This window comes from Pseudophryne corroboree, chromosome 2 (genome assembly GCF_028390025.1).
Source record: "Pseudophryne corroboree isolate aPseCor3 chromosome 2, aPseCor3.hap2, whole genome shotgun sequence".
Classification (NCBI taxonomy): domain Eukaryota; kingdom Metazoa; phylum Chordata; class Amphibia; order Anura; family Myobatrachidae; genus Pseudophryne; species Pseudophryne corroboree.
Genome location: NC_086445.1, coordinates 542446833 through 542469645, shown reverse-complemented (window position 1 = coordinate 542469645; position 22813 = coordinate 542446833). Strand labels below are relative to the sequence as shown.

Here is a 22813-nt window from a genome sequence, read left to right as displayed (position 1 = left end):
ATTCTATGTACAGACACAACCCTTACAGTTTTATTATATGTATAGATTTTAACTGCGAGGTTCCCCTATTTATCTTTGGCTATGTAAGGCTTTGTATGAACCAAACTTCCACTGTTGTTACGTTGTTTTTCACTCTTGCATTATATATCAGGGATAACCTCAATTAAGGACAAACCACTGTTTATGGCACTTAGATACCTCTAATTAACCACTTGCCTGGCATGGGCACATCAGATGCAACCACACCAGCCAGAGCCGGCCATAGGCATAGGCAAACTAGGCAATTGCCTATGGCATTTGATATGCCTAGGGGCATCAGCAGCTTCTGTTGATTAAAATGATATGCGGCATGCCTATATTCTGTGTGTAGCATGTCATATGCAGATACAACCACAGTCTCACGCAGTATATATGCATGTTGCATATCATTTTAATCAGCAGAAGCTGATTGTGCATCCTAGCGACATAGCAATGCAAATAAGATGCATTTTCATTAAAACGAATGTGCCCGACTTTAGCATTGAGGCAAGATTTATGAGGACACATCTGAATTCAAGCAGAGGCAGAGGTCACAGTGTTAGTGTGAGTGTTGTGTGCATGTGAGTAGGTTGGTTGTGCTGTAGTGTTCGGAATATGTGTAAGCAGCATTATGTGTGTCATGTAAAAATGCATTAATAATGTGCAACATATGTGTAAGGGGCACTATGTGTGTCATTATGTGTATAATGGCATTAATAATGTGCGGCATATGTGTAACAGGGTACTACTGTATGTGTGTCATTATGTGTATAGGGGCACTAATAATGTGAAAATAATGTGGGCACTAATAATGTGTAGGAGGCACTATGTGTGTCATTATGTGTATAAGGGCATTAATAATGTGCGGCATATGTGTAAGGGACATTACGTGTAAAAGGACATTTATAAAGGTTGTCATAATGTGTAAGGTGCATTATGTTTATAAGGACATTAAAAATGTGTCTCATATGTGTAAGGGGCATTACTGTGTGGCATTATGTGTATAAGGTGCTCTACTATATGGCGTTGCGTATAGAAAGGGCACTACTGTGTCATCGAATGTGAATAAAGAGCAATAGGGTGTGGTGTAATGTGAATAAGGAGCAATTCAGTGTGATGTAATGTGAATAAGGGGCTCTACTGTGAGGAGTAACGTTTATAAGGTAAAGTGATACTACTGTGGGAAGTAATATGAATTATGGACACTATCGCATGATCAAATGTGAATAAAGTTGCAGTACTGAGTGGTGTAATTGGAATTGGGGTTACTATTGTGTGTCCATGCCCCTTGCCAGCAAAAACACACCCCTTTTTGGGCTGTGCGCCAAATGTGCGAATTGTTCCTATTTAAAATATAGGGGGTACAAACCCCAAAATAAGGACTGCTATGGATGAGGGGTGATGGTGCTGGGAAAGAGGTGCAAGGTCAGAGGCGGAACCAGCGGTGGTGCTAGGGGGCACCAGCCAAAATCTTGCCTAGGGCATCATATTGGCTAGGGCCGGCTCTGACACCAGCAAGTGCTTTATCTGACCTGGTCACACAGGATGCGACCAGTCAATTAAACAGCATCGGCTGCTGCTATAAGCTCTCACAGACAGCGTCCTCTTCATCCTGTGTCCCATGCTTGTGACCCTCACATAACCCTGTGGTCAGGCTGTCTACTCTGCTATCTGCTCACTCACATGTGTGGATCAATACCATACCTCCCAACTTTGAATGTTCCTAAATCGGGACACTCTACGCCCCGAAAAGGGGGCGTGGCCTCATATGGGAGGGGCGTGGTTACAATCGAGTGGGCGTGGCCACGCGCCGTGGGTCCGTTTTAGTCATTTTGGGGGCGTGCCCAGCGCTCCCTGAGCAGCTGGGCAGCCCCCGGCTCACTCCCTGCACTGAATAGATGCTGTGCGCGTGCGCACAGCATCTATTTAGAGATCACTCGCTGCTTTGCAGAGCAGAGCAGCGGGTGATCAAAGCCTCCCCAACTGCCCCCCCACCCGCGGGACACTGTGACCCGCGGGAGGGACAGCGGGACAGTGTCTGAATAGCGGGACTGTCCCGCTGAAATCGGGACAGTTGGGAGGTATGCAATACTGTAATTAGTAACCTGCACCTAGCCCTGAAGGTGCTATTATGCTTTATTTGTATGCCTATGTCCGTTATCTATACAGGTTACTATATAAATAGTATTCCTGTATATCAATCTGTAAGAGGATTGGTTGTTAATGATACAGGATATACGTGCACATGGATTTATACCCTTTGTCTTCGTTCAACATTTATCCACCAGCTGCTGGCTGTGTCCTAGTGGCAGGAGTGGGTTTAACATTATTAGGTGTGAGGAGCGCCTAATAATATTACACCCACTCCCAGGGGTGGATTGGGATCGAACACCAGCCCGGGAAATTTTTGGAAGCATCCCTAATGGGGGCGGAGTCTGTTGAGGGGAGGGGCCTATGAGGAGGGCGGGGCTCACTCCTCAGAGGTCCTGATTGTGAGATAGACACAGTTGGGGCCTCCTTTGCTTTACGTTATGCTAATGTTTACCTGCGACTATGCATATGCTGCTACAATGCCCTTCCCTGGCGTACATCTGTACGTCTGAATATACATGGACTGATATGCCCACTTTCAGTGTCTACTCCTGTCATGCCTTTAATCTACTTCTAATTTTATTGCTTTTTCATTCTACAAACTCATTTTTTTTTTACTTTATATGTTTCAAAGTACAAGGAGGGGGAGCACACACACTACATACAGTACAGTACAGTACAGGGAGGGAGCACACACTACATACAGTACACAGTACAGGGGGGGGGGCACACACTACATACAGCACAGTACAGGGGGGGGGAGCACACAAGTAGTGAAACACAAACACAGGGGACCAGCACAGCGGAATCTGTCCCAGTGGCCAATCTGCCCCTGATTACATACATAGTCACCACATTATTACATGAATAGCACCATATTACACGAATAGTACCACATTACATGTATACATGTATAGAACCGCATAGAACGTCACAAACACACCCAGTGTTCGCCCAGCCACTCCCCCGTTTCTCCAGCCAATCCCGCGTTTTTCCCTGAAACACCTGCGTTTTTCCGCACACTCCCAGAAAACGGCCAGTTTCCGCCCAGAAACACCCACTTCCTGTCAATCACACTCCGATCAGAACGATGAAAAAACTTTGTTACGCCGTGAGTAAAATACCAAACTTTTGTGCTAATTTACTTGGCGCAGGCGCACTGCATACATTGCGCATGCGCAGTTTGCGACTAATCGCTCCATAGCGGAAAAAAAATAACGAGCGAACAACTCGGAATGACCCCCCAGGAACGAAACTGACTGAACTGATCGCTAATCGTGAGTAGGTCTGGAGCTACTCAGAAACTGCTAAGAAATTTCTTTTCGCTATTCTGCAAATCTTTCGTTCGCAATTCTGCTAAGCTAAGATACACTCCCAGAGGGCGGCGGCTTAGCGTGTGCAATGCTGCTAAAGGCAGCTAGCGAGCGAACAACTCGGAATCACCCCCATAGCACGGCACTACACATATAGCACCACATTATATGACTAGCACTACATTACATAAATAGCACCACATTACATACGTAACCACCGCTTTACATATGTAGCCACAGCATTACATACGTAGCCACCACATTACATAAATAGGCCCATCATCATGGACAGACATTGGGCAGCTATAGGGCTGGAGGACTTTGCATTAGAGATTGTTCCAGGGCTGGGTGTGAGTGCAACCTGATCAGCTGGCATCCTGAGAACAAAGTACATCCTGCTCCTGTCCAGTCCCCAAACCATACACTGTGACCGGGGACGCCCTAACCCTTACACTAACATGATAATGCAAATAATGTAATTAAAAATAACCTCTCTGCTGGGTCCCCTTCAGTGCTCAGTTGCCGCTCTGGCCAGTTCAGTGAGAGTGTGGGAGCTAAGGAGGGCGGTGGGTGTAGGAACCTGGCTCCGACCATTGCAATGCTGCTGCTCCCAGGCCGGGCTCGTTGAAGAGACCTTTGGCAGGGGCCAGAGAGAGGATGCTTAACTTTCTCCAGGTCCCCCATTGGTAGAACAGCTTCACCACTTTTCATGGCTAGCGGCACCTGGATGTGCCCGCTAGCCTAACTTCCGGATTGCATTCCAATGAACTGCAAATACTGGAAGCAGTGTGAGCCAGCCCAGCCTGAGTGTGAATCAGCCTGGCTGAGGGGAGTATGGGATCGGTCCATCGGAATCTGTCATGGTGTCCTTGTGGGCCAATCCGCCCCTGCCCACTCCTGTCACTAGGACACAGTAGCCATTGTATAATGAGGAGACAATCACATGGATCAAGACTGAGAGTTTTTGGGAGGAGGTGAAGAAATATGGGACATACTGTACACAAAAAATGGACATTCTTCATATAGCATTTTCCTTACACCCAAAATTATTATTATTATTATTATTATTATATAAATGACACAACTAGAAAAAAACGAGATTTATGGTAAGAACTTACTGTTGTTAAATCTCTTTCTGTAAGGTACACTGGGCACCACAAGGATTAACATCAGGGTGTAGAGTAGGATCTTGATCCGAGGCACCAACAGGCTCAAAGCTTTGACCTTCTTCCCAAGATGCATAGTGCCTACTCCTATATCACCCCGCCTCCGTGCACAGGAGCCCAGTTTCGTTAACCAGCACAATGCAGTAGCAGGTACCAGAGACGACAATCGCTTGTAGCCAATTACACCACCCACTCACCACAGGAGAGGGTGTCAGCGGCTATGCCAATACCAACCTAAAGAAGCTAAGTGCGTCAGGGTGGGCACCTTGTGGAGCCCAGTGTACCTCGCAGAAAGAGATTTAACAACGGTAAGTTCTTACCATAAATCTCGTTTTCTGCTGCGGGGTACACTGGGCTCCACAAGGATTAACATCGGGGATGTCCTAAAGCAGTTCCTCATGGGAGGGGACGCACTGTAGCGGGCACAAGAACCCGGCGTCCAAAGGAAGCATCCTGGGAAGCGGCGGTATCGAAGGCATAGAACCTTATAAACGTGTTCCCTGAGGACCACGTTGCCACCTTGCACAATTGTTCAAGGGTCGCACCACGGTGGGTCGCCCAAGAAGGTCCAACCGACCGAGTGAAATGGGCATTAATGGTAGCAGGAACCGGACGACCAGCTCGTACCTAAGCATGTGCAATCACCATTCTAATCCATCTGGCCACAGTCTGCTTGGAAGCAGGCCAGTCACGTTTGTGAAAACCAAACAATACAAAAAGAGAATCAGATTTCCTAATAGAGGAAGTTCTCTTCACATAGATACGGAGAGCCCGTACCACATCCAAAGACCGCTCTTTGGAAGACAACTCAGGAGAATTAAAGGCTGGAACCACAATCTCCTGGTTAAGGTGGAAGGAAGACACCACCTTGGGTAAATAACCTGGCCGCGTTCTAAGAACCGCCTCTCGCTGAAGCAATAGCCAGCAGAAATAGCACCTTAAGGGACAGCCACTTAAGGACAGCAGAGGCAAGAGGTTCAAATGGAGACTCTTGCAAGGCCTCCGGTACCACCGACAAATCCCAATGGGCCACAGGGAGTACATAAGAAGGCTGAATCCGCACTACGCCCTGAGTGAAAGTATGAACATGGGGTAGGGCAGCAATTATCCTCTGAAACCAAACCAACAAGGCAGAAATGTGAACCTTGAGGGAGGCCAGACGAATGCCTAAGTCCAGGCCCAGTTGCAGGAAGGCCAACAGTTTGGCCGCGATAAACTTGAAAACGTCATGATTGAGAGACGCACACCAAATAAAGTAAGCATTCCAGACCCTATGGTAAATCCGAGCCGAAGCCGGCTTACGGGCCTTCAACATAGTTTGAACGACCACCTCACAAAAACTCTTGGCCCTCAGGACGGAAGCTTCAAGAGCCATGCCGTCAAAGCCAGACGGGCCAAGTCCTGGTAAACACAAGGGCCCTGAACAAGGAGATCTGGTCGTTGTGGAAGTAGAAGGTGACGATCCAACGAGAGGCCCGTAGATCGGAGAACCGGTGCCGCCTGGGCCACGCTGGAGCGACCAGAAGTAGGTTTCCTCCTTCTTGCTTGAACTTCCGTTTTACTCTGGGCAGGAGTGACACCGGAGGGAACACATACGGCAGCCGATAGATCCATGGGATTGACAGAGCATCCACTAACGCTGCTTGAGGATCCCTTGTCCTTGCTCCGAAGACCGGAACCTTGTGATTGTGTCGAGACGTCATCAGGTCCACATCTGGAAGGCCCCACTTGTCCACGAGAAGTTGAAACACCTCTGGATGTAAAAACAAAACTAATATTGTCTGAAATTTATCAACAATAAAAGAGAGTGCATAAATAATACAATGACAATTTATTGTATGAAACCGACTTGCCCTATGTCGGAGAAACGCGTTAAGGATAAGGGACTTTAACCGCATTATTGTGAATCCTGACCACTGCACTTTACAGCCACAGCGCTGATCCAGCATTTTGATCATCATTTCAAGCTGCTATATACAGCCGTGGTGTGTGGTTTCCCCCCCTCTCCCTTGCTGGGACGTCTTCCGCTTCTGACTGCCGCACCGACGAGCACCGCACTGCCCAGGAGCTCTGGAAGCGGGTCTCTTCTTACATCTGCAGCGGTGAGATACTATACTGTCGGACTGCGGTGGGGGGTTGTAGCCTTACCTACGTGCTGTGGGAGGAATCTACTGCATCATACTTCATCTATACAAATGTTGCAACTTTCATAAGAGGATCAAGTGGACCTGCCATGGTTCTAGTGTTCTTTTTACCGTCTTTAATCCTTTTGGTGGGACATTGAACATTTACATTCCTCAGCGCAATTGAGAACTGTTTCTTTTCTTCCCATAATCATTTGGAAAACACAAATATATATGATTGATCAGTTCAGTGGTTTCTAATAGTGCGGTTTCATTCATTTTTTAATGATTAGCAATATTGCATTTTAAGTGTTATATTTAACAATAAATTGTCATTGTATTATTTATGCGCTCTCTTTTATTGTTGATAAATTTCAGACAATATTAGTTTTGTTTTATTAGGTGTTCAGAGCACCTTTTGAGAGCAGCTGTTGCACATTTAAAGGTGTGTGTATACTTATATAGTAATATTGCACAATTAGGAGCGCTTGATTTTTTCCTTTTTGATTGAGGATATTTGTATTATTGTTATCTACCTCTGGATGTAGGCTCCATTCTCCGGCGTGTACGTCCTGATGACTGAGAAAGTCTGCCTCCCAGTGTAGGACCCCCAGAATGAACACTGCGGATATGGCCGGCAGATGGCGTTCTGCCCACTGAAGAATCCGTGATACTTCCCTCATTGCCATGCGGCCTCGAGCACCACCTTGATGATTGATGTACGCCACCATGGTGGCATTGTCCAATAGCACTTGAACAGTTCTGTTCTGCCATTGTCAACGCATTGAACACTGCCCGCAGTTCCAGAATATTTATCAGGAGTAGAGACTCCTCCTTGGTCCACCGACCCCGAAGAAAGTGTTGTTCCAACACCGTGCCCCAACCTCTCAGACTGGCATCCGTGGTCAGCAGGACCCAATTGGATATCCAGAAGGTACGGCCCCTGCTCAATCGTTGGTCCTGAAGCCACCAACTCAGTGACAGGCGGACCTCCGGAGACAAGGAGATAATGTGAGATCTGATCCGGTGAGGCAGGCCGTCCCACTTGGTCAGAATTAACTTCTGCAGAGGGCGAGAATGGAATTGATCGTACTCCACCATGTCGAAAGCCGACACCATGAGACCTAGCACTGGCATTGCCGAATGTATCGACACTTGCGGACGAGATATGAAGCATTGAATACTGTCCTGAAGCTTCAGGACTTTCTCCTGAGACAAGAACAACTGTTGGTTGTGAGTGTCCAATAACGCACCCAGGTATACCATGCTCCGAGCAGGAACCAGGGGGAATTTCATCCAGTTAATTGGCCACCCGTGGGGTTTTATGAACTGGGCTGTCAGATCTAGATGACACAGGAGAAGTTCTGGGGAATTTGCCAGGATCAACAAATCATCCAAGTACGGTAGGATCCTGACCCCTTGACGGCGGAGTGTAGCTGTCATGACCGCCATTACTTTGGTGAAAACTCGGGGAGCCGTTGTCAAACCAAAGGGTAACGCCCGAAATTGGTAATGTAGGGTGCCCACCGCAAACCTCAGGTACTGCTGATGATACACTGCAATAGGAATAAGCAGGTAGGCATCCTGTATGTCCAGGGAGACCATATAGTCCCCAGGCTGCATGGCCAGAACAATAGAGCGCAGAGTTACCATACGGAACTTGGAGACCCGCACATACTTGTTCAAGGACTTCAGATTGAGAATGGGCCGCGAGGAGCCGTTCGGTTTCGGGACTAGAAACAGCAGTGAATAGTACCCCTTGCCTCTCTGAATCAGAGGCACCTGTACTACCACTCCTGTGGTCAGGAGGGAACGTACCACCGAAAGCAGAGTGTTTGCCTTTGCCAGGTCAAGAGTAACATCTGACAGGCAATATTGATGAGGGGGACGATTCTTGAAAGGTACAGCGTAACCTCAAGCGACGACTTCCCTTGCCCAGGCATCAGAAGTGGTCTGCAACCATTCCTTGGCAAAACCTAGAAGTCGGCCCCCCACCCTGGGATTCCCCAGAGGGAGGCCCTCCCCGTCATTCGACAGGCTTGTCAGTTTTGGAAGCAGGCTGACGGGCAGCCTAGGCCGCTTTGGTCTGGGCTTGGCAGGTCTGGAAGCACGAGTTTGCTTTTGGTACGCCTGACCTTTTGCTTTTCCTGGAGGATGAAAGGGCAGAGGGAAAGAACTTTTAGCCTTCTGTGCAGAAGGAGCCGTACTAAGTAGGCAAGCTGTTTTAGCAGTAGCCAGATCAGCCACAATCTTCCTGAGGTCTTCTCCAAAGAGAATGTCTCCAGTGAAAGGAAGCACCTCCAGGGTTTTCTTGGAATCCATATCCACCGACCAGGATCTCAACCAAAGGATATGTCTGGCCAAGACTGACATAACAGTAGCTTGGCCGTCAGCACCTCGGCATCGGAGTCTTAAGGTACAGAGAAGCCGTGGTAATATATGAAAGACATTGTCGAGCATGCTCAGATGCGGCGGAAGGCTGCTCCGCCTCTAACTTCTGAGCCCACACCTCAACAGCTTCAGCAGCCCAAGTTGCTGCAATGGTTGGCCTATGCACAGCCCCCGGTAGGGTGTAAATGGCTTTCAAACAACCCTCCACACGACTATCCATCAGTTCTTTCAGAGAGGTGATGGTAGTAACTGGCAGAGCAGAGGAAACTACCATACGCGCCACATGATAATCTATAGGGGGAGGAGTTTCCCAATTTTTTACATAGCTCCGCAGAGATAGGGTAGCAAGCCAACAGTCTCTTATGCGGTGTGGATTCCGTACCCGGATTATTCCAAGAGTCCTGACGAAAGTCAGCAAGGAGGTGAGAATGAGGTAAAACTTGTTTAACCACCTTCTTACGTTTAAACCTATGCAGAAATGATGTACCATAAACTGCACTGGACTAGCAATACAAAGTAATACTCAGTATGGCTATATGTGATAACTATAGATATAACAAACACAGTGAGCACTGGATGTATATCACAGTGTGTTTGTACCACATCACCCTGAAAGTATGCATTTTTTCTTAACTAACACAGTCCCAGTGACAGGTAGAATACTCAAGTGTCCTGTAGGAAGCACAGCACTGGCAGTCAGGCGGTTCCACAGAGGAGGATTTGCCCCAGCAGTCCCAGGAATGGCAAGGCTCAAACTGTAATGGCCGCTGACCAGGAGTGAAGGAGACAGCTCCAGGGCGGGAACATTGTAGAAATGGTGCCCTGGGGCTGGGGCCTCAGGTCCAGCCTGCTCCACCTGCTGGCATCCCCACCGGGTGTACGGGCAGAACATAAAACGGGGGAATTGTACTAAATCCCCCTGACCTATGCCCCAAATAATACCCTGGTCGCTAGTGGAGCAAGCTGCCCAGTAATCAGTACCCACGCCAGCGGGCATGCGGCCCGCCTCCCACGGCCGCGTTGGATCGCGGTAAAGTGCGGCACAGGAGCCCCTTACCTCCCCCTTGTCTGCGGCCCCGCGATCCAGGAGACGGCGGCGTGTGTGTGACTCACAGTTAGGAAGAAGCCTTCGTCTCTGCTGCAGTGACCCGGCAACCCCCGGCACGGGAGTATACAGCGCCGCTGGGGGTGATGGAGCTGCACGCTGAAAAGTCTCTAAGTCTTTTCCAGCAGCAGCCCTTGAAGTCTCCAAACAGAAACTTCTGTTCAGTCTTTAAAATTACTTTGAAAAACGCTGCTTAAGACAGCCACCTGTAAAGTGCCTACATACTGCAAGGCACCAACTTACAAACTGGGCTCCTGTGCACGGAGGCGGGGTGATATAGGAGGCGGCGCCATGCATCTTGGGAAGGTTAAAGCTTTGAGCCTGTTGGTGCCTCGGATCAAGATCCTACTCTACACCCCGATGTTAATCCTTGTGGAGCCCAGTGTACCCCGCAGCAGAAATAATGTGCAATATTTCCACTATGGGGATGATTGGGAGCTCAGCAGCGTGCTTCCAGCCTCCTCTCCAGTCATAACAACAGATGATGAATACACCTTTAGGCGCTACCACTTTCTCTCCAGTCATGTGCACAGTGGGTGGAAGAGGAGTGGTCAGGAAGGCAGCTCATATCTTCACAGATCGCACCTCGCAGTTTGATAAATCGAATTTGGTAAAAACAGCATGCGATCGCACGTGCGACGCGAGAAATATAAAGTGCAGCACATAATATCTCGAGACGCGAAATTCGACCGACGTGCCCGCGCATCGCATGGTACATAAAATGTGCATACAATCATGCGATTTAGCTCACAGATGCGGTCGAAATCCGTCCATTAGCTTTTCTTAGCTTACACAGCCGCCATGGAGAATTATGAGAGCTGTGGTGTGGTGTGCTGTGCAAGCAAACTGAATGCAGGAGACAGCAGAGTGCAGCTTTATAGCATGTCTTTTTTGGCAGGAAATAATGCGTTCGGGTCACAGGATCCTGTACTGGTCACCAGGAGAAGGCGGAGGGGGCAGGGATGAGTTACCGGCCAGTATGAGGGATACAGAGTCCCAGCAACTGGCACATACATTCCCTCATGCCTACAGTAGCAAGGCGGCCGCTGCAAGTGTCGTCACACTGGACACTGACTGACAGCACAGCAGCAGGCCAGGAATGCAGGCAGATGCATTACAGCAAATCGCTAGCACAGGCAGCCTATAGTATAGAATAGATGCAGCAGATTGTTCCACAGCAACCAATGAGAGAGCAATAAAAATGGTCTAATAAGTCTCAGCAAGAGGAGAAGCCAATAGCAGGCTGGCTCACAGGCAGCAAGGAATGTTATGACAGTAACTGGCTGTAGCGATTGGCCCCGCCCACATTACCTAACGCCTTCACTGCTTGGCTGGGGTGTGCAGCTGACGCTCTCCTCCTTGGTTGATGGCTCTGTCAGTCTCTCGGTCTCCCCATCACCTGGTAACTGTCAGCGAGCAGGAGCCGGGGGACGAGGCAGACGCCGGGGTATGAGGCGAGAGGGGCGGTGCGGCAGGTGCTGGGCTGTCACCAGGTAAGTATACGGGTTGGGCGGTGGGTTCAGGACTGTCACTGTGCTGGTGGTAATGGCGGGGTAGCTGCTCTGTGGATAACTTCCCCCCTGTGTACACACTGTATTGCCCCGGTCTCCTGCAGCACAGGCCCTGTCAGTATTGAGGTCACTCTGTCACTATTATCACTTACCACATGGTCTCTCTGGTGTAAGAATACTGGAGCAACTATTTTACATTGGGCACATAAGAACCACATATGTTGTAGATCAGAGATTCCCAATCTGTGGCTTGTAACCCTAAATAAGCTTGTTGCTGTAGCATCATCCCACCATTCAGCACAAGCCCGAAGACGGAAGTGTGGCTGTTGTGTGTTGTTTTGTTTTTATCATTCAGATGGTGTCACTGTCAAACGTAGAAACATGATTAAATGAGTGATGAATTAATTGTCAACTGTAGCTGTTTTCTTGGTCACAAAGTAGCTCTGTGGTTTGGAAATCTTGGTCTCTAAATCACGAGGCTGAAGTTAGCTTCTTATTCGGCCAGCTTCTTATTCACTTCTTATTCAAGCTCTAGCTTCTTATTCACTTCTTATTCGAACTCCAGCTTCTTATTCAGATCATTCAGTTTTGCAAGGGTTAATGAGTCTTGGGTCACAAATTTGACACCTGAAATCAACAGAGTAGGTTCCCTTACATATGACCCACTTGTATTTTGCCTGGCCCAATGCTGTTTTGGGCATGAAATACACTGGCAAAGTGGGCACACACACCATATTTGCCATTTTCAATAAGTAGCTGTAGTTTTGCAAGGGTTAACTAGTCTTGGGCCACAAATTTGACCCCCATAAACAACAGAGGGTGGTCACTTGCATGTGACCCACTTGTATTTTGCCTGGCCCAATGCTGTTTTGGGCATGAAATACACTTACCAAGTGGGCACAAACACCATAATTTACCAATTTGAATAAGTAGCTGTAGTTTTGCAAGGGTTAACCAGTCTTGGGCCACAAATTTGACACCTGAAATCAACAGAGGGTGGTCACTTACATATGACCCACTTGTATTTTGCTTGGCCCAACGCTGTTTTGGGCATGAAATACACTTGCCAAGTGGGCACAAACACCATAATTTACCAATTTGAATAAGTAGCTGTAGTTTTGCAAGGGTTAACCAGTCTTGGGCCACAAATTTGACACCTGAAATCAACAGAGGGTGGTCACTTACATATGACCCACTTGTATTTTGCTTGGCCCAACGCTGTTTTGGGCATGAAATACACTGGCAAAGTGGGCACACACACCATTTTGTAAATTGCCATTTTGAATAAGTAGCTGTAGTTTTGCAAGGGTTAACTAGTCTTCGGCCACAAATTTGACACCTGAAATCAACAAAGCGTGGTAACTTACATATGACCCACTTGTACTTTGCTTGGCCCAACACTGTTTTGGGCATGAAATACACTGGCAAAGTGGGCACACATACCATGTTTTGTTCCTAGTTCCGAAACCGAATGGATCCTCCCGGCCCATTCTAAACCTCAAGTCTTTGAACAATTTTGTGACGGTTTCCAAGTTCCGTATGGAAACCCTTCACTCTGTTGTTCTGGCTTTGGAGCCCATGGACTATATGGTATCTATGGACACACAGGAAACTTACCTACATATACCTATTGCCATATCGCATCAACAAAACCTGCGGTTTGCTATTGGCAACCTACATTATCAATTCCAGGCCTTACCTTTTTGCCTGACCACGGCTCCGCAAATCTTCAACAAGGTCATGGCGGTTATGACTGCCCTACTCCGCCGTTAGGGTATCAGGATCCCACCAGGTCTGGACGATTTGTTTATCCTGGGAAACTACCCAGAGGTTCTCCTCCGTCATCTGGAACTGACGGTCCAATTTCTGCAAGCCCACGGGTGGCTCATCAACTGGAAGAAATCCTCCCTGGTCCCTGCTCAGAGCATGGTGCACCTGGGGGCATTGTTGGACCCACTCAACCAACGGTTGTTCTGGTCTCAGGAGAAGGTCCTGAAGCGTCAGGACAGTATACAATACTTCCTTTCTCGCCCATGAGTGTCGATACACTCGGCGATGCAAGTACTAGGCCTCATGGTGTCGGCTTTGGACATGGTGGAGTATGCTCAGTTTCACTCTCGCCCTCTGCAGAAGCTAATCCTTGCCAAGTGGGACGGCCTGCCTCACCGGATCAGATCTCACATGATATCCTTGACTCCAGAGGTTCGTCTGTCACTGACCTGGTGGCTACAGGACCAACAATTAAGCAGTGGTCGTCCCTTCTGGATCTCCAACTGGGTCCTTCTGACGACGGATGCCAGTCTGCGGGGTTGGGGTGCAGAGTTGGAACTACATTCTCTTCAGGGTCGGTGGACCAGGGAGGAATCTCTCCTCCCGATAAATATTCTGGAGTTGCGGGCAGTGTTCAATGCTCTGAAACTTGCCCTGACTCTGGTACAGAACAGGCCTTTTCAAGTACAATTGGACAATGCTACCACGGTGGCGTACATAAACCATCAAGGCGGCACTCGTAGCCGCATGGCAATGTTGGAAGTGTCAAAGATCCTTCACTGGGCGGAACGCCATCTGCCAGCCATAATTGGCAGTGTTCATTCTGGGGGTCCTCAACTGGAAAGCGGACTTCCTCAGTCGTCAGGACATACATGCCAGAGAGTGGAGCCTCCTTCCTGAAGTATTTCAACTCCTACAGACAAGTGGGGTTTACCAGATGTATACCTGATTGCGTCTCGACACAATGACAAGGTTACGGTCTTCGGAGCAAGAATAAGGGATCCTCAAGCAGCGTTCGTGGACACACTGGCAATTCCATGGAACTTTTGGCTGCCGTACGTGTTCCCTCCGGTGTCACTCCTGCCCAGGGTAATAAGGAAGTTCAAGCAAGAAGGAGGAATCCTACTTCTACTCGCTCCAGCATGTCCCAGAGTACATTGCTTCTCAGACCTACAGGGTCTCTCGATAGAGCGTCCTCTTCTACTTCCACAATGCCGGGACCTCCTAGTTCGGGGCCCCTGTGTCTACTAGGATTTGTCTCGTCTGGCTTTGACAGCGTGGCTCTTGAAGCTTCCGTCCTGAGTGCCAGAGTTTTTTCTGAGGCGGTCATTCAAACGATGTTGAAAGCCTGTAAACCAGCTTCGGCTCGGATTTATTATAGAGTCTGGAATTCTTACTTCACCTGGTCTGCGGCTAAGAATTATGATGCATACAAGTTCAGTACTGCAAAACTTTTGGCATTCCTGCAACAGGGCCTGGACTTAGGCCTTCATCTGGCCTCCCTCAAAAATTGCGTCTCTGCCTGATGTTCATACTTTCACTCAGGGTGTTCTAAGGATTCAACCTCCCTATGTCCCTTCGGTGGCTCCTTGGGATTTGTCTGTTGTTCTAGATGCCCTGCATGAGGCTGCGTTTGAACCTCTTGAGTCTGTGGACCTTAAGTGGCTTACGCATAAGGTCTTGTTTTTGCTGGCTATTGCCTCTGCTAGACGGGTTTCGGGCTTGGGTGCCTTGTCATGTCGGTCACACTTTCTGATTTTTCACTGTGACCGTGCGGTTCTTAAAACTCGCCCTGGTTATTTACCTAAGGTAGTGTCATCTTTCCACCTTAGCCAAGAGATTGTGGTTCTGGCCTTTATTTCTCCTGATTTGTCCTCCAAAGAGCGGTATTTGGATGTGGTACGGGCTCTCCGTATCTACGTGAAGAGAACCGCTTCCCTTAGGAGATCGGATTCTCTATTTGTTCTTTTTGGTTTTCATAAACGTGGCTGGCCTGCTAATAAGCAGAACATGGCCAGATGGATTAGAATGGGGATTGCACAAGCTTATGTACAGGCTGGTCTTCCAGCTCCTGCAACTATCAAGGTCCATTCTACTCGGGCTGTTGGACCTTCTTGGGCGGCCTGCCGTGGCGCCTCCCTCGAAAAATTGTGCAAGGCGGCTACGTGGTCATAAGTGAACACGTTCATTAGGTTCTATGCCTTTGATACTTCCGCCTCCCTGGATGCTTCCTATGGACGCGGGTTTCTTGTGCCCGCTACACTGCATCCCCACCCATGAGGAACTGCTTTAGGACATCCCCGATGTTATTCCCTGTGGAATACTAGTGTACCCAGCTGCAGAAAAGGAGATTTATGGAAAGAACCTATCCTTTGTTAAATCTCTTTAGGCGAGGTACACTGGATTCCACAGGGCACCCACCCTGACGCACTTAGCTTCTTTGGGTTTGTATGGCATTAGCCACCTGTACCTTCTCCTGTTGTGAGAATGTGGGTCTGTGTGGCTACTAACTGTTGTCGTATCTTTTACCTGCTACTGCATTGGACTGGTTAACAAAACTGAGCTCCTGTACATGCAGGCGGGGTTATAGAGGAGGCGGTGCAAGGCACCCTGGGAACAGTCAAAGCTTTAGCCTGTTGGTGCCTCTGATCAATATCCAACTCTACACCCTGATGTTATTCCCTGCGGAATCCAGTGTACCTCGCAGAAAGAGATTTAACAAAGTTAAGTTCTGAAAATAAATCTCCTTATTATCAGATTCTTATATAGCGCAGCAAATTCCGTTGAACTTTACAATTGTAAACAACTGTGAAAAAACAAAACTGGATAAAAACAGACAGATATAAGGTAGGAAGAATGTACAAACAAAAAACTAGTTAACCCTTGCAAAACTACAGCTACTTATTCAAAATGGCAAAATATGGTATGTGTGCCCACTTTGCCAGTGTATTTCATGCCCAAACCAGCGTTGGGCCAGGCAAAATACAAGTGGGTCACATGCAAGTGACCACCCTCTGTTGTTTTCGGGGGTCAAATTTGTGGCCCAAGACTAGTTAACCCTTGCAAAACTACAGCTACTTATTCAAAATGGTAAAATACGGTGTGTGTGCCCACTTTGCCAGTGTATTTCATGCACAAAACAGCGTTGGGCCAGGCAAAATACAAATGGGTCATATGTAAGTGACCACCCTCTGATTTCATGTGTCAAATTTGTGGCCCAAGACTAGTTAACCCTTGCAAAACTAAATTTTCTGAATAAGAAGCTGGAGCTCGAATAAGAAGTGAATAAGAAGCTGGCCGAATAAGAAGCTAACTTCAGCATCGTCTCTAAATCAGTAGTTCTTAACCTTTTATAATAGCTTTCATAATTTGTTTTTATAGCACTTGAGAATCTTTAGTACATACTGTGAATTTGTTTCTTTTTCCAAAAAATTAAATACATGTATGTGTTCCTATTATGTAAGCCTAATGGGAGTTACACCTACATCACCAAATGTAATATTAGAGAAATGACAAAGCATCCATCCCAACCTCCGTAAACAATTTACCAAAAAATAACTAAATCCACATATACAAAAAATAAATCATCCATCCACGCCATTCCATACTTAGCTACAGATGTGTTCTTATACACCATGGCTCCATTCGCACCGTGTAGCCTCCCTTGGCGTGCCAGATCCCGGCTGACTCAGCCAGATCAAGCGTCTTTCTTGCTCAAAATATGCATGTTTTTTTACATAAAACCTGGGAGCAACCAAACAACATTGTTAGATTACACTAATCAATTTGATGTGTGTGGTTTGTTTTATGTTGTTACAAAACAGTATAATATAGATGCATAAAATAATTTAACAGGGAGAGAAATAGTGGTGTGGTATAAAGGAACCTGAATGCACTCTAGCAGAGTACAATACAGATGAGGGGTAATTCAGATCTGATCGCTAGGCAGCGATGTTTGCTGTCCTGCGATCAGATAGTTGCCGCCTACAGGGGGAGTGTATTTTTGCTGCATTTCCTTATAGGGGACATGACAGAATACTGGAAGCCAATAGCTTCTTTGAACTGAAGCAATAATAATAAAGTTGGAGTAGAAGGAATTTTCCAAAATTGTAGCTATTAGGATGTGAACTAGAACATATCCATTAGACGTATATATCTGTAAAGTATGCAGATGAAGCAGCACTAATGCCAGGGATAAGGTACGAGGCCTGAAATAAAATATTCACAGCTTCACGTTCCAAAGGTTAAATTGGACAGGAAACCTACAAATGCATGAATTAGGCCAGGGGTTCTCAAACTCGTCCCTCAGGAGTCAGGACCCCAAACACTTCAAGTTTTCCAGGCCCCCCTGCAGGTGCACAGTGTATCACCATCACATTTTAAAAATCCAAAGGTGACCTGGAAAACATGAACTGTCTGGGCTTCTGAGGATCGAGTTTGAGGACCTGTGATTTAGGTCAGCAGCCTCCAGCAAAACTTCAAACTGTTAGGCCATAATTTGTCGGATACAATTTATGGAAAAATGGCGGTATTTTGGAACAATTTATGCATTTTTATATTCCAAAAAGATTTTCTTTATACTCATCATGTAAATTTACAAGTCTAATTCCCATTTAACCTAGATCTGGAATTTTTACTTTCACAAGTAGACCTTAGAGCAAGGTATTAGGAGGAAATTGCTCCTCTATGGGTAGACTCAGAGAGCCAAAGGCTACCGAATAGAGGGAGAGGTTTTAAGGAATATGCTGGCATATTTTTAGTGTAAATTCATTGTTGAGTTTGTAAAAGTCCTGTGAAGGGGCATTCATTTTGCTACGTAACTGAGCAAATGAGAGACAGCAATGCATTGTCTACAAACAGATGTTGATGCCATTCAGATATGGGATCAGCTAGAAAAGCTCTGTTCCATAATTTTAAAATGTTGTAAGGTTAGAAAGTATCTTCTGTTAATTGTACATATTCTACAGGTTTTCTTGACTACTGAGTCCAAGAGATTAGGAAACGGAACAATGTTGAGAGACACAATGAAGTCTTGGAATGAAAGCGCTGACATATACAGCAGTGACCAGGAAGAGGAAGAGGAAGAAGAGGAGATGATCTTTGGTGAAAATGATGATGACCTTGAAGAACTGATGGATTTTAGTGACCTACCAACGTCCCTGTTTGCATGTAGCGTACATGAGTCTGTCTTTGAGATGGAGGAACAGAAGGTTAGCACTAATATGACCTATTTATTACTAAATATTCAGTATTGGAAATATATTTTGCCAGAGAGCTTTGGAAAACCCTTTTAGTAACATTACTGCAATTTTAAAATTATATTCTAGACAAGTCAAATCATTTTTTTTAATAAATACATTTATACCAGAGTCTCGCAAACGCAGTCCTCAAGGAACCCCCACGGTCCAGGTTTAAGTTTATCCATTCTTTTCCACAGGTGTCCTAATTAGCATCTCGTCAATTTGATTTAACCATCTGTGCTGAGCCATGGATATACAGATGTAGCCTCGATCATCAGGGCTTCGCCGCCGCAATACGTGCATGCTGGGGGCACGTTGTCGTGCCCAGTCGCCACTAGCTGCAACAATTGCTGCTCAATACATACTAAATAGGCACAACTAAGATACACATACACACCAAGGTATGCACGTGGTTGTGGTAAACAGGGCGCATTCACGCCTAGATGTGGCCACGATGAACACTTTTGCAATGATGATCACGTTTGAGAACCTCTGATTTATACAACTACAATATACAAGGGGTTGGCATAGTTACTAATCTGCTGTTTTAGTAACTGGACTGAGATCCCTTGCATGGGATCTATATTTTAGTGTGATCCAGTCCCACCTTAGCTCTGCTTATTTGGCAGTGGTTGATTGAATGTCCATCCATGGTATTGAGGCAGAATAACTTTCCACCCAGTTAAGTGCAGCCTTTCATCATCCATTTCCCATGTACTGTGGATGGACTATCCAGGCATAGCTGCCTTGTGAGCAGTAATTTACATGGGTAGTGTAGTGATGAAGTTCCTAGATCTTGGTAATATTGAGGATTTTGTGATTTCAGATAACCGTTTATAAAATTTTGCAAGTGTCTGGGTGCCGGAGGGTCCCATCTTCTTTCATTGCTACTGTCCCCAACATTAATTGAAGTATAAAATCTTACAAATATTGCCAATGGAAAAGTAAGAGCTGGAATCCATTAAGATCTGCAGAAATTACCCCCGAAAATTAAGCTCAGAAGTACATTTATATCATCATTAGTAGTGATGAGCGGGTTCGGTTTCTCGGAAACCGAACCCCCCCGAACTTCACCTTGTTTACACGGGTCCGAGGCAGTTTAGAACCTTCCCGCCTTGCTCGGCTAACCCGAGCGCGCCCGAACGTCATCATCCCGCTGTCGGATTCTCGCGAGATTCGGATTCTATATAAGCAGCCGCGCGTCGCCGCCATTTTCTCACTCGTGCATTGGAGATGATAGGGAGAGGACGTGGCTGGCGTCCTCTCCATTTATTGTAGAACTAGAAGTTGATTGGTTTATTGCTTTTGCTTAATTGTGGGGAGGATTGGGGAGCAGCTGTTAGGAGGAGTACAGTGCAGAGTTTTGCTGATAAGTGACCACCAGTTTTTATCCGTTCTCTGCCTGAAAAAAACGCTCCATACCATATCTGTGCTCAGTGTGCTGCATAATATATCTGTGCTGAGTGCTCACACTGCTTAATTGTGGGGATTAAGGAGCAGCTATAGCAGGAGTACAGTGCAGAGTTTTGCTGACAGTGACCACCAGTATACGTTGTCTGCCTGAAGAAAAACACTCCATATCTGTGCTCAGTGTGCTGCTTTATTGTGGGGACTGGGGACCACCAGTATAATTAATATTATATAGGAGGAGTACAGTGCAGAGTGTACTGCTGTACCTACCTCTGTGTCGTCATCCATTAAGTATACTATCCATCTACATTCTATACCTGTGGTGCATTTTAGTTTTGCAGTTTGCTGACAGTGTCCACCAGTATACTATATATAGCAGTACGGTAGGCCACTGCTGTACCTACCTCTGTCGTCACTCGTCATCCATTAAGTATACTATCCATCTACATTCTATACCTGTGGTGCATTTTAGACAGTTTTGCAGTTTGCTGACAGTGTCCACCAGTATACTATATATATATATATTTATAGCAGTACGGTAGGCCACTGCTGTACCTACCTCTGTGTCGTCACTCATCATCCATTAAGTATACTATCCATCTACATTCTATACCTGTGGTGCATTTTAGTTTTGCGCAGTAAATATAGTAGTAGGCCATTGCTATTGATACTGGCATATAATTCCACACATTAAAAAATGGAGAACAAAAATGTGGAGGTTAAAGGGAAAGATCAAGATCCACTTCCACCTCGTGCTGAAGCTGCTGCCACTAGTCATGGCCGAGACGATGAAATGCCATCAACGTCGTCTGCCAAGGCTGATGCCAATGTCATAGTAGAGAGCATGTAAAATCCAAAACGCAAAAGTTCAGTAAAATGACCCAAAAATCAAAATTAAAAGCGTCTGAGGAGAAGCGTAAACTTGCCAATATGCCATTTACGACACGGAGTGGCAAGGAACGGCTGAGGCCCTGGCCTATGTTCATGGCTAGTGGTTCAGCTTCACATGAGGATGGAAGCACTCATCCTCTCGCTAGAAAAAAGAAAAGACTTAAGCTGGCAAAAGCACAGCAAAGAACTGTGCGTTCTTCAAAATAACAAATCCCCAAGGAGAGTCCAATTGTGTCGGTTGCGATGCCTGACCTTCCCAACACTGGACGGGAAGAGCTTGCGCCTTCCACCATTTGCACGCCCCCTGCAAGTGCTGGAAGGAGCACCCGCAGTCCAGTTCCTGATAGTCAAATTGAAGATGTCACTGTTGAAGTACACCAGGATGAGGATATGGGTGTTGCTGGCGCTGGGGACGAAATTGACAAGGAGGATTCTGATGGTGAGGTGGTTTGTTTAAGTCAGGCACCCGGGGAGACACCTGTTGTCCGTGGGAGGAATATGGCCATTGACATGCCTGGTCAAAATACAAAAAAAATCAGCTCTTCGGTGTGGAATTATTTCAACACAAATGCGGACAACAGGTGTCAAGCCGTGTGTTGCCTTTGTCAAGCTGTAATAAGTAGGGGTAAGGACGTTAACCACCTCGGAACATCCTCCCTTATACGTCACCTGCAGCACATTCATCATAAGTCAGTGACAAGTTCAAAAACTTTGGGTGACAGCGGAAGCAGTCCACTGACCACTAAATCCCTTCCTCTTGTAACCAAGCTCCTGCAAACCACACCAACTCCCTCAGTGTCAATTTCCTCCTTACCCAGGAAAGCCAATAGTCCTGCAGGCCATGTCACTGTCAAGTCTGACGAGTCCTCTCCTGCCTGGGATTCCTCCGATGCATCCTTGGAGTGTAATGCCTACTGCTGCTGGCGCTGCTGTTGCTGCTGGGAGTCGATCGTCATCCAAGAGGGGAAGTCGGAAGACCACTTGTACTACTTCCAGTAAGCAATTGACTGTCCAACAGTCCTTTGCGAGGAAGATGAAATATCACAGCAGTCATCCTGCTGCAAAGCAGATAACTCAGGCCTGGGCGGTGAGAAACGTGGTTTACGGTATCCATCGTTAATTCAGAGGCAACTATAGACTTGATTGAGGTACTGTGTCCTCGGTACCAAATACCATCTAGGTTCCATTTCTCTAGGCAGGCGATACCGAAAATGTACACAGACCTCAGAAAAAGAGTCACCAGTGTCCTAAAAAATGCAGTTGTACCCAATGTCCACTTAACCACGGACATGTGGACAAGTGGAGCAGGGCAGACTCAGGACTATATGACTGTGACAGCCCACTGGGTAGATGTATTGCCTCCCGCAGCAAGAACAGCAGCGGCGGCACCAGTAACAGTATCTCGCAAACGCCAACTCGTTCCTAGGCAGGCTACGCTTTGTATTACCGCTTTCCAGAATAGGCACACAGCTGACAACCTCTTACGGCAACTGAGGAAGATCATCGCAGAATGGCTTACCCCAATTGGACTCTCCTGGGGATTTGTGACATCGGACAACGCCAGCAATATTGTGCTTGCATTACATCTGGGCAAATTCCAGCACGTCCCATGTTTTGCACATACATTGAATTTGGTGGTGCAGAATTATTTAAAAAACGACAGGGGCGTGCAAGAGCTGCTGTCGGTGGCCCGAAGAATTGCGGGCCACTTTCGGCATTCAGGCACCGCGTACAGAAGACTGGAGCACCACCAAACATTCCTGAACCTGCCCTGCCATCATCTG

General features: G+C 46.9%; 1 protein-coding gene across 1 annotated transcript in view; it reads left to right on the top strand.

Moving 5' to 3' along the window:
• The first annotated feature begins 11532 nt into the window (after positions 1 to 11532).
• Positions 11533 to 22813, top strand: part of RCAN3 (RCAN family member 3) — a 79669-nt gene continuing 68388 nt past the window's right edge. The window contains exons 1-2 of the mRNA XM_063954289.1: positions 11533 to 11700; positions 18456 to 18698. Coding sequence (XP_063810359.1) covers positions 18498 to 18698 — 201 coding nt within the window. The 5' untranslated portion in view covers positions 11533 to 11700; positions 18456 to 18497. The remainder of the gene's footprint in view (positions 11701 to 18455; positions 18699 to 22813) is intronic.